Source organism: Myotis myotis, unplaced genomic scaffold, assembly GCF_014108235.1.
Source record: "Myotis myotis isolate mMyoMyo1 unplaced genomic scaffold, mMyoMyo1.p scaffold_m19_p_1, whole genome shotgun sequence".
Classification (NCBI taxonomy): domain Eukaryota; kingdom Metazoa; phylum Chordata; class Mammalia; order Chiroptera; family Vespertilionidae; genus Myotis; species Myotis myotis.
This window is the reverse complement of record NW_023416313.1, coordinates 197,327,095-197,341,706: the sequence shown is the minus strand read 5'-3', so window position 1 is coordinate 197,341,706 and position 14,612 is coordinate 197,327,095. Positions and strand designations below refer to the sequence as shown.

Genomic DNA, 14,612 nt, shown 5'->3' with positions numbered 1-14,612 from the left:
TACTTTGTACCTACTTTTATTCATTTGCCAGTGGATCTGCCCATAATTAAACATTTCAGAGTTTGAGAGGAGCAGCTTTTTATGGACTTAACAATATCCAATGTGGTTTGAATCTAGTCATTTCAAAATCAAAAGCTATCAAAAGAGGCTGTTTACAATCCATAAATGACTAAATTCCTAACATGCTTAAGGCCAAGCATCTAACTAGCATTTCCACCCAGTTTGGTGGGGAATGAGATGTGAACAGCACTAAAGCAAAGGTTTGAGAGATTTTAATGGACACAAATGGCTATGCTTAGTCTTTAAATCTGTCCAAGCAAATGGAGTGGAAGCCTTCGAAATCTTCAGAGATTCATCTGTCAGTGACCACAGAAAAAAGAGCCTCCCTCCTACATCATCAAACTGACTTCCTTTAATTCCTTGTTCTGTGTAGGTCTTAGATCCCAGGACTCTCTGAAAGAGGAAGGAGGAAAACAAATACACACACACACACACACACACACACACACACACACACAGCTAAAACATCAAATACCCTGGTACTCACTTTGCAAATCCCCTAAAAATATTAAATTAGAATGTACATTAACAAATGCATTCCAAAAATCTACAACTTGTCTAGACGTTAAAGTGATTTTGAAAATGAAAGTAGTTCTCACCACATTAGATTCATTTTTGCCCTTAGTTGCTCTGCCCATAGTTGTAGTGCCCACAGTACCTGAAGGGAAACATTAGGACAATGAGAGCTTTCTTTGAGGAAAAAAAAAAACTAGTTTTAGTTTGTGTTGCAAGGCTATTAACATTCATCACAGTATTATTATTGTATGACTATAAGATTGACTCTGGTATTAGCATTAATGTGGATTTTCTAATTGCTGTTTTAGAAAACAACTTTATTGCCCTGGCCAAGTGATTAAGTTGACTGGAACATCATCCCATACAGCAAAAGGTTGCGGGTTCGATTCAGGTTCGATTCGATACCTAAATTTCGGTTTGGTCCTATGTCAGGGCAACTAAGGGAGGCAGTTGATCAATGTTTCTCACATCGATGTTTCTCTCTCTCTCTCTTTCTCTCGCCTCCCTTCCTTCCTCTCTCTATGGAAATCAATAAAAACATATCCATAGGGAGGATTTAAAACAATTAAAAAGAAACAACTTTATTAAGCAGTATTTTTAACGTTGGAGTGACAAGCCTTTTTGTTTTGTTTTGTTTTTATTGAGAGCTCATGTCCCACAGGAAAAAAAATAATCATTGAATATTACGTGCAAATAAGTGATTTTATTTGAGAGGCTACAAAATGTATTTCTAATACAACTTTTAAATGAAGAAATGTGATGGTAATTCATATACATACAGTCACACCCTCAGATAACCCACAAAAATGGCCAACTGTGGATAATAAGAACAAACCAAAGATTAAGGTGGGGTAGGGAGGACAAAGAGGAGGCACAGTCTGAGATAGAGCAGGAGAAGGGAGGCAATAAAAAAGAAGAAAAAAAGGGGAGAGAGGGAGAATTGTAGGGTGCTAAATAGGCTTTGTAGTGAATCTGTCCTAGGTTAGTGTTGCCAGATTAAAATATAAGACACCCAGTTGAATATGGATTTCAATAAACACCACATAATTTTTATTATAAGTGTATCCATGCAATATTTGGGACACTTATACTAAAAAAGAATTGTTTATCTGTAATTCAGTTTTAACTGGGCATCCTCTTTCTATTTGCTAAATATGACAACCCTATCCTAGACGTCCTGCTGCTCTCCTGAGTGTGGTGCAAAAAAGTTTGGAATCTATTGTCACTCACTGAAATAATCATAATAAAAGTGCCGTTTACTTTATTTAAACCTTTAAAATGTATATTTTGGAAAAAAGACTTATTCTCCTCCTGGAATTCTGTGGGGTTTTCTATGAAGTGAAAGAATGACCTAGTTTAGAAATTAGCTTCATAACCTACTAATACCATAAATCTGACATTGAGTTGCCTCAAAGCTTAAAAAGGCCTGTGTTTGAGAGCAATACTATTTATCAAGGACCCAGATTTAAGCTAGCTGTGGGTTTCCATCCTGCCTTTCAGCATTTTAGCTTATTTTCCTTTCAGCAGCACCTGCTGGAGTGTATGTCAGCCATCAGGAAGAGTAATACTAAAGTGAAGTAAAGGTTAAAGCTGAGAAGAATGACTTGCTTTCTTTTAGAACAGAGGGAGTTATAGAATAAATAAGGTCTCACGAGTATTCATTTCCCACCACACTGTACTTTCCTCTGAATTTATAAATGTAGCAAAATATTCACATCTAACCTTCAGCTTCTCAAAAGAGTTCAAGAAAATGCTAAGAGTTTGGGGAGGGGGAGGGCGGAGGAGAGAAAACCAAGGCTGTCAGAATCAAATGTCTTATCACCACTTCTATTATTACTAAAGATAAACCTCTTCCTTAAACACTAGCAGGCATGATGAGAAATTCAGCTGAATTTACAGATTGCTTGGTGCCTGTGTTCTCTAAGATAGGTGACAAAGGCCAAGAACTGCTCTCTCAACTCTACTGAAGCCAAGGAAGGGCTGCCATATACCCTGGGTCAAATTGTAATTTTACTCTGGTGGGAAAGCAAATCCCTCCAAATGTGCCCCATCTCTGGAAAGACTAAAAGGAAAGACTTTACCTAGGTATAAAATGTTTTTCTCTTCTATAAGACTAGGTGATGCAGTGTGCTAAACAGATAAGACTGACAAGGTTAATACTACAACCTGGGCCTCAAGGGAATTTGAAAGTAGTGATTGCGCCAAAACCGGTTTGGCTCAGTGGATAGAGCGTCGGCCTGTGGACTGAGGGGTCCCAGGTTCGATTCCGGTCAATGGCACGTACCTGGGTTGCGGGCACATCCCCAGTGGGAGATGTGCAGGAGGCGGCTGATCGATGTTTCTCTCCCATCGATGTTTCTAACTCTCTATCTCTCTCCCTTCCTCTCTGTAAAAAATCAATAAAATATATTAAAAAAAAAAAAGTAGTGATTGCTTGAAGTGTAACCAAGTCAGTAATATTAACATAGTATTAAATTTTGCCAACCAAATAGGTCATATCACTGGGACTCAGCCAACCAGTACACAGGACAGTTGATGTTTGAGGAGGGATTCTTGGCAAGAGCAGTGAGAGAAGTGCTCTCTCTACTTGGAAATGCCTAGAACAATAAGTCCTGTACCTTGATTTACTGGGAGATGGGTCCAAAATTACATTCCACCTCTTCCTTAGGACAGATTTGTGAAATTCAATTCTTTTGGAGCTAGAGGAAAAGAAAAATGACCCAGGAACACTGCTAAGTACTTAACCTTCAAGAAACCACCACACCTTGTGCAATTCCCTAACTGATTTTTAATTCAGTGCCCCAATCACCTAATTTATCAACGGTAAAAAGAAACAGTGATAGATAGGGATTGTGGAGGAAGTGGGCAGTGACTATTTTTGGGGGAGGAGTAGAAAAATAGATAAGAATTGTGAAGCAGAATTCCAATTTTAATACAGTCTAATCAAGGCTGCCAATGATACACCTCAGTACCACAGAGCATGACAGTAAACATCAATAAGTTGTGGGGTGTGTGTGTGTGTGTGTGTGTGTGTTTCAATTGATATATTGTCCCAAGGGTAATAGAAGGCCAGTCGCTCCCACAGCATTTCCTGAATTACCTTGACTGTGGACTAGAAGCATGGATGTGATGGGTGCCACCTACTGGGCTAAATTCAGAATTACAAATCTGTCAACCTGTTTTACTGAACAAATTAATCTTAAGGAGTATGATTCTTCATTCGGAAGATTATACATTAAACTAGTGATAAGTTTGAATTCGAGTCATAGCCTGTAGAAATGGAAGAGTCATAAAAATCACATACTTTAATGCTGCCATTGTATAGCATATTCTAGGAGAGGAACTTTGGATATGGAGTCAGAAGCCTGACTTCTCTGAACTAGTTTCTTGTTCTATAATCACTACCCAACAGAGTCATTGTGAGGGTTGATCAAAACCATATGCTTTCGCCCTGTTGGCTCAGTTGGTTGGAGCATAGTCCCACACACCAAAAAGACTTGAGTTTGATTCCTGATCAGGGCACATACCTAGGTTGCAGGTTTGATTCCTGGTCAAGGCACATATTGGAGGCAACCAATTAATGTTTCTCTCACATAGATGATTCTCTCTCTCTTCCTCTCTTTCCTTCTCCTTCTCTCTCTAAAATCGATAAACATATTCTTGAGAGATGATTAAAAAAACCCCAAGGCCACCATATGTTTTCAACATGCTCTATAATATTTTATGGTTATTTTAGATAAAGAAAAAACTGAAACTAAATGACCTGCTCAAGTTATTTAACTGATTAGCCTCAGAGTAAGGCCTTCAATTTATACATGATTCTAAACATAGTGCTTTTTACACTAAATTACTATTTCCTAAAATTTGACAATGAGATGACTTTAGGTGGCAACTGAAATAAATCTGGAAGGTTTATTTAATGCTAAACACATTACTATAAGTCACAGTGGGAAAACTATCCCTTTTTAATTCTCTCAACCTTGATGGCATCAAGGAGAAAGTTTCAATATGTTGCTGGGTTTTCTTTAAAACTCTCTACATCTTGCTTGGTCAGCGTAGCTCAGTGGTTGAGCGTCGACCTATAAACTAGATCACGGTTTGATTCCTGGTTAGGGCAGATCTTGGGGTTGCGGGCTCGATCCCCACTGAGGGGAGTGCGGGAGGCAGCCGATCAATGATTCTCTCTCATCATTGATGTTTCTATCTCTCTCCCTCTCCCTCTTCCTTCCTCTCTAAAATAAATAAAAAATATGTTAAAAAAAAATAAAAAACAAAACTCTCTACATCTTGCTAATTTCATTTCCTAATAAAAATAAAACATACCTCAGCCTTCAACATCTTGTTAGAATATTAAAATTTTGTTTTCCATATACTTAGTATTATATTTACTTTCTGTTATAAATAACTGCACTAGCTTTCATTTAAAATAGTAATATAAATTTTATTTTCAAGTAATGTGTTTAAGAATTTAAACTCAATCTACGGAGAAAAATTAAATAAACAATAGTCCAAGGGACATAGAAGTTGGGAAACACTGAGCACCACCAAATCACTTCCCTATTATATCACTATTGGCAATAATCTTAAGATAATTACTTTAAAAATCCCTCTATAAAGGAAACTAATGTTTCTTTTGTTTACTTTGCAAAAATCAAGCACAAGGTTATAAATAGGTCAACATAACCAAACTAAGACTTAGATTTCAGACCCATATGTGTGTATTAAAAAATTAAACTGGCCTATAATCCATGCTCAATGAATGCATACTCAATAAAACACAGTAGCAATGGGTCACTCGTGCTTGTGGCTACACTCATTCGCTGTAACAAAACGGGTTGGTGTCCTATCACTTAATTCTCCAGACACATAGGAGGAGAGATGACAAAAAGGATGTTGATCTGAGGGTTGTCCTAGTTCACAGCTCCAAGACTCAGAGTTTGAGGTGATGAAGTTGAATGGAATATTTCATTTATTACTAATTTTGGCTTGATTTAAATCTAGAACTCCAAGAATTTTGACCCCTTACTCCATGGATCCCTCAAGATGACCTTCAGATAATTTTAAATTAAGTAAAACAAGGATCTCTCCTCCTCAGAACCCTCTTTTCCTCTATCATTTTCATTAGTATCTTAATGACTTTATAGTAGTTCTGGTTGTATTCCAGGTTCTTATTGGAGAAGAAAGCCTCAAGCTTTCTGTATCCAATTCTTTTTTTTTTTTTATAAATATATTTTATTGATTTTTTACAGAGAGGAAGGGAGAGGGATGGAGAGTTAGAAACATCGACCAGCTGCCTCCTGCACACCCCCTACTGGGGATGTGCCCACAATCTAGGTACATGCCCTTGACCGGAATCGAACTTGGGACCTTTCAGTCCACAGGCCGACGCTCTATCCACTGAGCCAAACCGGTTCGGGCTCTGTATCCAATTCTTATCAAAAACAACAGTTAAGCCCTAACCAGTTTGGCTTAGTGGGTAGAGTGTCGGCCTGCGGACTGAAGGGTCCCAGGTTCTATTCCAGTCAAGGCCATGTACCTTGGTTGCAGGCACATCTCCAGTAGAGGGTGTGCAGGAGGCAGCTGATCGATGTTTCTCTCTCATTGATGTTTCTAGCTCTCTATCCCTCTCCCTTCCTCTCTGTAAAAAATCAAATATATATATATATATATATATATATATATATATATATACAGTTAAAAGACAAATATGAATGGAACACTGGCTGAAAGATAGATAGTCCATCCAGTCTTCTAGATTTTCTAAATTTGCATATGGATCAAGTCAGACTAACAGAATGCTATATATCTGGACCAAATCATCTTGAACTGATTCATCATTTTTTTTAAACTTCAAATTAATAATTTCTTATCAGATTGTGCCAAGGAACAGATAGGAAACAGTCTAGGAAATTTAGATTGTGAATTCATTGTAGAGTAATTATTGAGGACACTAGCTACTATAATACACATAGTATCCTGTCCCCATGATAAGGACTTGGAAAGAAATTTCTCCTGGTCTCAGTGCCAATAAAAGCTATGGTTCTCCCGATCAATTGGTGATTGCTTATTTTGTGGATACCATAAGTCTATGTTTCTTTTTCTGGGAAATTCAGAATCATGTTTGAAGCCTGCCTCTACCAACTATATAGTACTTCCGTTATGTATTTTCATGTATTCACCTGGCTTTGAATTATTTTCCCTTTGTGTTGATTTTCTAGTCCATTTATTTTGTCCTATCTATTTATTTTATCCTGTGTTGTGCTTGAATTTATAAACTGTTTAAGCTCTTTATGGAATACAACTGAGAAGAAATTAGAGATACATGTTACTGATACTGATAAAACATTATCATCCCTTCGCTATGATTTCTCATTCTATGTGTCTTTTTTAAAATACAGAGTTCAGATTCATAGATCCCTGAAAATTTAAGAACTCTTTTCTCCTGCCCCTCCGAAAACATTATTTTCTTTCTTTTGGTAAACTATATGATTTGCTCTAATGATGCCATAAATTCTTTGGGACGGGAGTGGGGTGGAGGATGGGGGGATGCTGAAACTCCCAGAGGAATATCTGAATTGGTGAAACTCATAGCCATTGTTTGATGTCTATCTCTTTGGCTCTCTGTTTTGAAGTAGCAGAGTCTATTCCAACTAGATTCATGAGATAAAGCTACTTTAATTTCTAGGAGAGGAGAGGGGAATGGGGAGGAAACTAGTTTATCAAATGCCAACTATGTATTAACTACATATGCTAAGCATATCATGTATTAGTTCTTACAAAAGAAAATTTCACTTCCTCCAGAGAAATCCTTACCTTGGTATGAGAGCTTCTGAGTAATAATAATAATGATGATGATAGTGATAAAAATGTATTATAACACTACTAACATTTAACTTACTATGTGCCAGACATTATGTTGATCACTCTACAAGTAGTGGGATCTCTAATGTAAAACAAAACAAAACCTCAAACTATGTATCTATAAAATTTGCCTACCTTCTTGGGGCCCAGGAAGATTTAAAAAAATGCTTGCTTTGGCTCAAAATTCTGATGTAAGTATAGTGATAATTTCAGATCATTGGCCTTCTGGTAGTTCTTCAAGGCTTCAATTCTGAGCTCAATCACTTTTCCATTAAAGTCATTCTACAAAGAGAACATTTTTCAAAACTATTCGTACACTACTGGCTTCTCTAAAACCACTATTACCTGAATCCTTTTTACTCAGAAGTTTAAAAATGATCCTATCATGCTTAGTTTTTTAAAGTTGGGAAGAAAGTGTTTGTGATCCCCCCCCCCCCCCCCCCCCCCGTTTCAAATAGAACAAAATCAAGACCATAGGGAAAAATGCTATTTATCCCCAAGTTACTGAAGGTGAAGCTGGAGACAGTTCTCTCCAGATGTCTCCCCATGAAACATTCATTTCTTTTAGCAAGACAATTGGTAATTGAGATAAAGGGATCAGGCTTAACATTATGAAACTAAAAGCCTTTACATTGTATGAATGAAACTGTACCCCGAGTCTAGCCTTGGAAGACATTAATACCTGAAGGTTGTTGGCTTGTTCCTGGTACCTCACCCATTCTGTTTTCCTCTGTTGCTTTTCCTGGTGGAAGAAAGAGCCTCTGGGTGACAAAGTAAATTGAGATCAGAAATCAGTTTTCTCAATATGCCACAAAGACTTTAGAGTAAAATTATGGTGTCATAGATTCACTAACAAATTGGTTTCAACTACACAGTCCTTTCAATTGGTCTCACCCTACAATTCACTCTCCAAAAGTTAAAATCTAAGTGAACAGGATAATTTTCTATGAATGAATTGGCTGAGAGAAGATTAGATACAAGCATAATACCAAAATAAATGTTCAAAAACAGATTAACAGGTGTTTTGATGTCACATAGCTATTGTGAAACTGTCATTGTTGGCACAGCTTCTCCCACTTTGCCCTCACCAACATGATTTCCCAGAACTGCAGTGTCACTCTGACTCAAATATAACGTCAAAAGGGAATCAGATCTCCTATAAATTTTTGCATCAATTCAGAAGCACATTATAATAGAGGCATATTACTGCTGCATTAATGATATTGACTCTGTCAGCTCTAAAAGCCAGTGCCATTCAGAAAATGTGTACTACCTTCCCTATCTCCTTCAGTTTCTCTGCATATGATATCTCCAATTCACTCTTGATCTTCCTAGGTGATAAGGGGGTTTCAGGAGCCTGGGGTGAAAGAAGAGAGCTAAAAAAAAAAAAAAAATAGGAGGCCCCTGGAAAGAAGTACAAGGTCTTAGCAGACAATAAGTCCAGTATATCCTAAAGGCCCAGATCTTACCTATCTGCCTATCCAAAATAGCCCTGATTGTCAACTGCTGTTTCCAGTTGTGTAGTATCAAATACCAAGAAGTCTACTTGCCTTTCCATCCTGCACGTTTGCTTTGTTTTTTATCTGTGGTGCTTTTTGTTGATCACTGATTTCTTCTGTGTTGAATGTCTGCAGAGAGACATATTGGAAAAGCTTTAAATTAGCAGGAATGAGTAAGGGAAGTGGAAATCCAACATGGGTTAAAGCTTTTGGTTCCTGCCAGTCAGCAATCTCTCAGGGCCCTACATGAAAAGTGAACTACCAAAGGGGGTTCAGAATGGAACAAGCCCTTCCATTTGGTCCCTCGAGTGTATCTTATAATAATAATAACTATTAATTGAACCTTTATTATATACCAATCACTAGTATAAACTACTTATTTACTTACACTACTCTACTACATTAAAAACATTCTCATTCAATCCTTATAGGACTATTTTTATTTCCATTTTACAGATGAAAAAACTGAGACTTGGAGAGGTGAAGTCATTTTTGGGGATCACACAGCTAGGAAAATACAGAGCTGGAATCTGAACCAGATTTATCAGATTCTGAAGCCTGGGTTCTTAGCCATTAGGCAGGCTGCTCCTCTCTCCATTCTCACTGTCTAAAAGTATGGGTAAGGAAAGTCAATTACAATCGAAGTCATTTGGACATCCCTTATAAAAAGTCTCTTAGGAACTCTGGAGAAGCTGGATTTTGATAGAGGCTATTTCCTGTCACAAAGACTCAAGAACTCAGGAACTAAAACTCACAATTCATAGAACTGATTTGTAGTTGCCACTGAGAAGTAGGGGATCTCAGTATAAGATGCAAGGCTGGATGGTATCCTGATTATTTGTGGAAAGGTGAGATTAAAAAAATCACTCAGAGCCCTGGTTGATTGGGCTCAGTAGACAGTGTCAGCCCCCAAACTGAAGGGTCCTGGGTTCACTTCTGGTCAAGGGCACATACATTGGTTGCAGGCTCCATCCCTGGTCCCCTGTGGGTGTGGGAGGCAACCAATCAATGTGTCTCTATCACATCAATGTTTCTTTCTCTCTTTCCCTTCTAATCTCTCTAAAAATCAATGGGAAAATATCCTCGGGTGAGGATTAACAAAAAACAAAGAAACAAACAAAAAAAAAGCAATCAGAAATCACAGGACACACCTTTTTTTTTATCACAAGACACAATCTGCTCTTCTAGTCACATAGTCTGTGGAAAAGCATTCAGATACCAAGGACTTAGTCCACAAAAGAATTTCTACCTGTCTGGTTTTCCAGCAAAAGGCCCTACTATTGTCATCTTAAACAATGCAACGATTGCTGCAAAATTATAGGGGAATTAGAATTAGGTATTCATTCATTCATTCATTCATGCCATTTAAATTTATTGATTGTCTACTGTTCCAAGCATTGTGGTATGTGCTAGGCATTCAGAGATAACTAAAGCAATCAAGATACTGGAGGAGCTCTTATTCCAAGAGCAAGGAGACAAGAAACAAGTAAAATAATAATTAAAAATAATGAAGATAAGCTTATATCATAAAAAGTGTTATGAAAGACATGAACAGGGTTGCACAATAGATTGGAGGGGGGTTGCCATATTTTAGATAAAGTAAACAAGGAGGGCCTCCCTGAGGAGGTGACATTTAAACAGAGACCTGAAGGATGAGAATGATCCAACCATAAGAAAATACCATTACAGGCCAGGGCTAAAGCAAGAACAAAAGCCTTGAGATAGGAAAAGTCTTAGCATGTTTGAGAAACCACAATGAGGGAGGGAAGGACTTCTATGAGAGGAGACGAGAGAGGCAGGCCAGAGCCAGATATGCCACAATAAGAGGTATCTGTGAAGGGTTTTCATAAGAAGAGTGATATGATTTGATTGTTTTAAAAATATCACTTTGGCTGCTATGCAAAGAATGAATTAGAATGAGGCATGAGTGGAAGCAGGGACATGAAGAAAATGAGGATACGGACCAGAGGAAGGGAAGTATATTTTCATTATGGTCTGTAAGACAATACTTTCAAGAGATACTTAGAGGCACACCTTGTTCCATAGCATCTCCATTTCTTTCCGTAGCATCTTGTTTTTCCTTTCCTGTTTTTGGGGAAGGGTTGGGGGGCGGGGGGGGGGGGGGGGAGAACCAAACAAACAGAAACATGTGTCTGTTCCCATCATTAAAGTGAAATTCAAAGAAATTATTAAGTAATAAGGGGAAAGGAGTGCAGGGACATAGTCACCCACAGAGGAAAGCAACAATGAGCCTAGCCCCAAATCCAGGAACATGAGAGATGAGTTTGATGATGATTATGATAAAAAATAATAAAAATTTTGAATAACTTTCATTATGGTAACTGTGGTATGATATTAATAGAAATGGGTTCCTCACACTGATAATACTTAAGGTGTATGATCATATGGAAATTTCTTGGGGCTTAAACAACTACTTTCTATTTTTTAAGATCTTTTACATTGTTGATTTTAAAAAATCTTATAAAACTTTCAGAACAAACTTTTTATTTTATTTTATTTTGGTAGGAATGTTCTATCCCTTCTGAAATGTGAAGGGTTACTATGCTTGTATTTATTGACTACTAGATAAGAAGTTTTTACAAAGTTAACGTGATAGAATATTTGCTAGCTATTAGTCCTTGTTTTCCCCAACATTTTATCTGACTTCCTTTGGATCATCCTGCACTTTCTAGATCAAGGATGTATAAATGTTAGAGCATCAGATACTAGAGATGAACCCTCTGTCTTTCCTTCCACAGCAATGGAATCGATCTCTGACCAGGAGGCCATTCCCTAGAGTGCCCATCAACCTCTTACTAGATTCTGCTTCATGTCCTCTGCTTCCTTAATGATCTCCAGAGCTGAGGATTCTTCACTCCCCTTCCCTGCCATGATCTGTCTCATAATCTGCAGACTAGAAGGAGGAGAGAGACATCATAAAACATAATACTTCCTAAAGAATAATATTAATATTTTGTAACCAGTCAGAAAGTACTCTACCATGGGAGTGAGGTGGGGGCTGAAATCATGGGAGTTATGAAAGTCCTTCTGGATATAGCAGGTCTTAGTAGGCAGACTCCATTCCTAATTGACATTTGTCTTAGCTGTGTACTCTATAATAAATTCTGTGTTCTATAATGCTCAAAACGTAGGTCTTCAACAGCCAGTGAGGCTCTTCTCCACTCTATCAGAAGAATGTTTGATATATGACTTTTGGGGTAGAAGGGGCACTTTTGCTCCTTTGAAGGAAGTCAAAGAACCTGTTGTCTTCAGGATAAATCCAAGAATTATTCCCTACCCTGTCTCTGTACATCTCCCCCACCTTGCTTTTCCATATAAAGAAATTTGAGTTAGTTGAGGAAACCACTTATATCCTTATGGTAGCCCCCAGGGAATCAAGCCATGAAGAAGTTTCTAACAAAATCTGAATCAGTAGCAAGTCTTTGTGAGAGAAGGTATCCTTTAATGGCATTAGTAATGTTTATATTGCCCTAACCAGGTTGGCTCAGTGGATAGAGCGTTGATCTGTAGACTGAAAGGTCCCAGGTTTGCTTCCGGTAAAGGGCATGTACATTGGTTGTGGGCACATCCTCAGTAGGAGGTGTGCAGAAGGCAACTTGATGGATGTTTCTCTCTCATCGATGTTTCTAACTCTCTATCCCTCTCCCTTTCTCTCTGTAAAAAAAAATCAATAAAATATATTAAAAAAATAATAATGTTTATATTGTTGTACTTTTTCCTTTCTAATGAGAAGCAGAGAAGCAAGACTTTGTTTTTTTCTTGCTCCAAGAGAAGTCTGAGATTCTGGGTTTGTTTGACCACAACTTTCTACCTGGCATTTATTCTCCAAAATTCTGAGCTCCCTGAGATGCTTATGATAAGGGTAGAGGATGAAGGTAAACACATTAAGGTGAGTTTGCCCAACACTAGACAGGTAATAGAGAGTTGGTGGGTCTCAAGAACAGTGAGTATCTTGGTGAAGCATTAAGACCTAACTGCCTAGTATGCTTAAAAAGATTGCCATTCCACTGCTTGGCATGGGAAGAGCAGAGTCATCTATCCTAAAGTGATTCCACAAACACGAATAAGGCGCTATTAGTGTGACCATGATAAACTGAAGATATTAAAGGCCCTTATCTTTTCTTGGGTAGATACACCAGGGAAAAGAGTAATAACTGTAACTCCATGAGATGAGGGCTGACTCATATTTAATTTTACTAAAAGAGAAAAAAGGATTCCTTGCCATTCTGATTTTATGGTTACAAATTTTTTTTACCTACTTTAGCTGAATGTCTAAACCTTTTTTTTAACATGTAAATAATAATTGTTAATCTTATGGATTAACCTTCTCCAGGCTTTCTGCCGTTAGGAAATCCTGAGTAGGGAGCCATTACCTTCTTTGTTTTTCCTCTAAGTTAGACATTAACTTTTGGAATAAGGGGTTGTTCTTATCTTCAAGCGGTGTTAGCAGCTCTAGAAGTTCCAGTTTTCTTAGTTTTAAGTCCTCATTCAATTCCTTCAAGAAGTTGCAATCTATTTTAGAACTTCTGTGGGAAGAGACACCATAGTATCTGCATTTAGTCTGGGTTAATAGAAACTTTCTTTTTCCCTACTGGATAATTATCACTTAGCATCTTTGGTCAAAGACTCACCTTGTTTTGGGGGATAAGTGAGAACCTGGTGAGTCTGAACTACTTGTCATCTTGAAGGGAAACTTCTACTTTAAGAATAAAGAGGTTTTCTTGAAAATATGTGCCTTCTTGTTCCATTCAGTTGTCATCATTTTTGTGCTGCTGTTCTTGAAACTCCTGTTGCATTGGACTGATTTTAGCTGCAGCTTGAGGTCACAATGGTCCCAAGACCACAGAATCAACAGGTCTTTTAAGTAACTCCAACATCAATGACAGTTTGTTGACTAAAAATACTATTAACTACATCTGGTAAGTTCTTGCCTTAGCTTTAGCTAATGCCAAAAGTTTTATTCTGAAGTCTTTGATTAGATCATATAGTCATAGAACATCTATATTATGGAATTCCTAATGTGGTAGAAAATGGCAGCCTATCAAAAATAACTCAACAACACCATCTTCCATGGCAGTTAACCTCCATGGAATCCCTACTATCTGTAGGGCACAGTCCTGAATTCTGTGGGTGAAGAAAAGTTAAAAACAAAGCATCTATCTACCTTCTGGGGGATCCTAGGAGGAAGAGAGGCCTCTAAGAGACATTTTCTAAAAATAGAGGCCAAACTGGCAAATATAAGGAACAGATGTAATATTGAGTAGTATTATATATTTGGCAAATGTAACTATTTTCCTATTTTTAAAACTTGAAATATCTCAATGGGAGGTGGATTAATATTGGACATGTAGCAAGAGGATATAATTTGTGAAAGATCCATACTGTCAGTATGTCCTTCCTTAGCCAGGCTTTTTCCTGAGAGGCTGTAATTCTAGACTTAACTCCAGATTCTGATTCTGCCTCCATTTTTCTTTCTTTATCAGAACCACGTTTCTCCTAGACCCTAAGATTTTCTGTCTTTATTTATGTCACTTAATGAGCAGAAGATAACCCAAAGAGTTATATATTTATTTCTTCATGCCCTTTAAACACAGTTTTAGGACAGTAATTTTAGTGATGTTCTCAAATGTGAATTAGGTTATGTCATTTTCAAGT

The 14,612-nt window shown here is 37.6% G+C and overlaps 1 protein-coding gene across 1 annotated transcript; it reads right to left on the bottom strand.

The window, feature by feature from the left end:
• Nucleotides 1–249: 249 nt before the first annotated feature.
• On the bottom strand, nucleotides 250–13,638 carry CCDC196 (coiled-coil domain containing 196). The gene is given in 11 exon segments (XM_036355863.1): nucleotides 250–453; nucleotides 660–718; nucleotides 7,573–7,600; nucleotides 7,603–7,719; nucleotides 8,120–8,179; nucleotides 8,711–8,794; nucleotides 8,988–9,065; nucleotides 10,971–11,021; nucleotides 11,754–11,850; nucleotides 13,331–13,483; nucleotides 13,589–13,638. Coding segments are annotated over 11 exon segments (981 nt in total).
• Nucleotides 13,639–14,612: the final 974 nt, after the last annotated feature.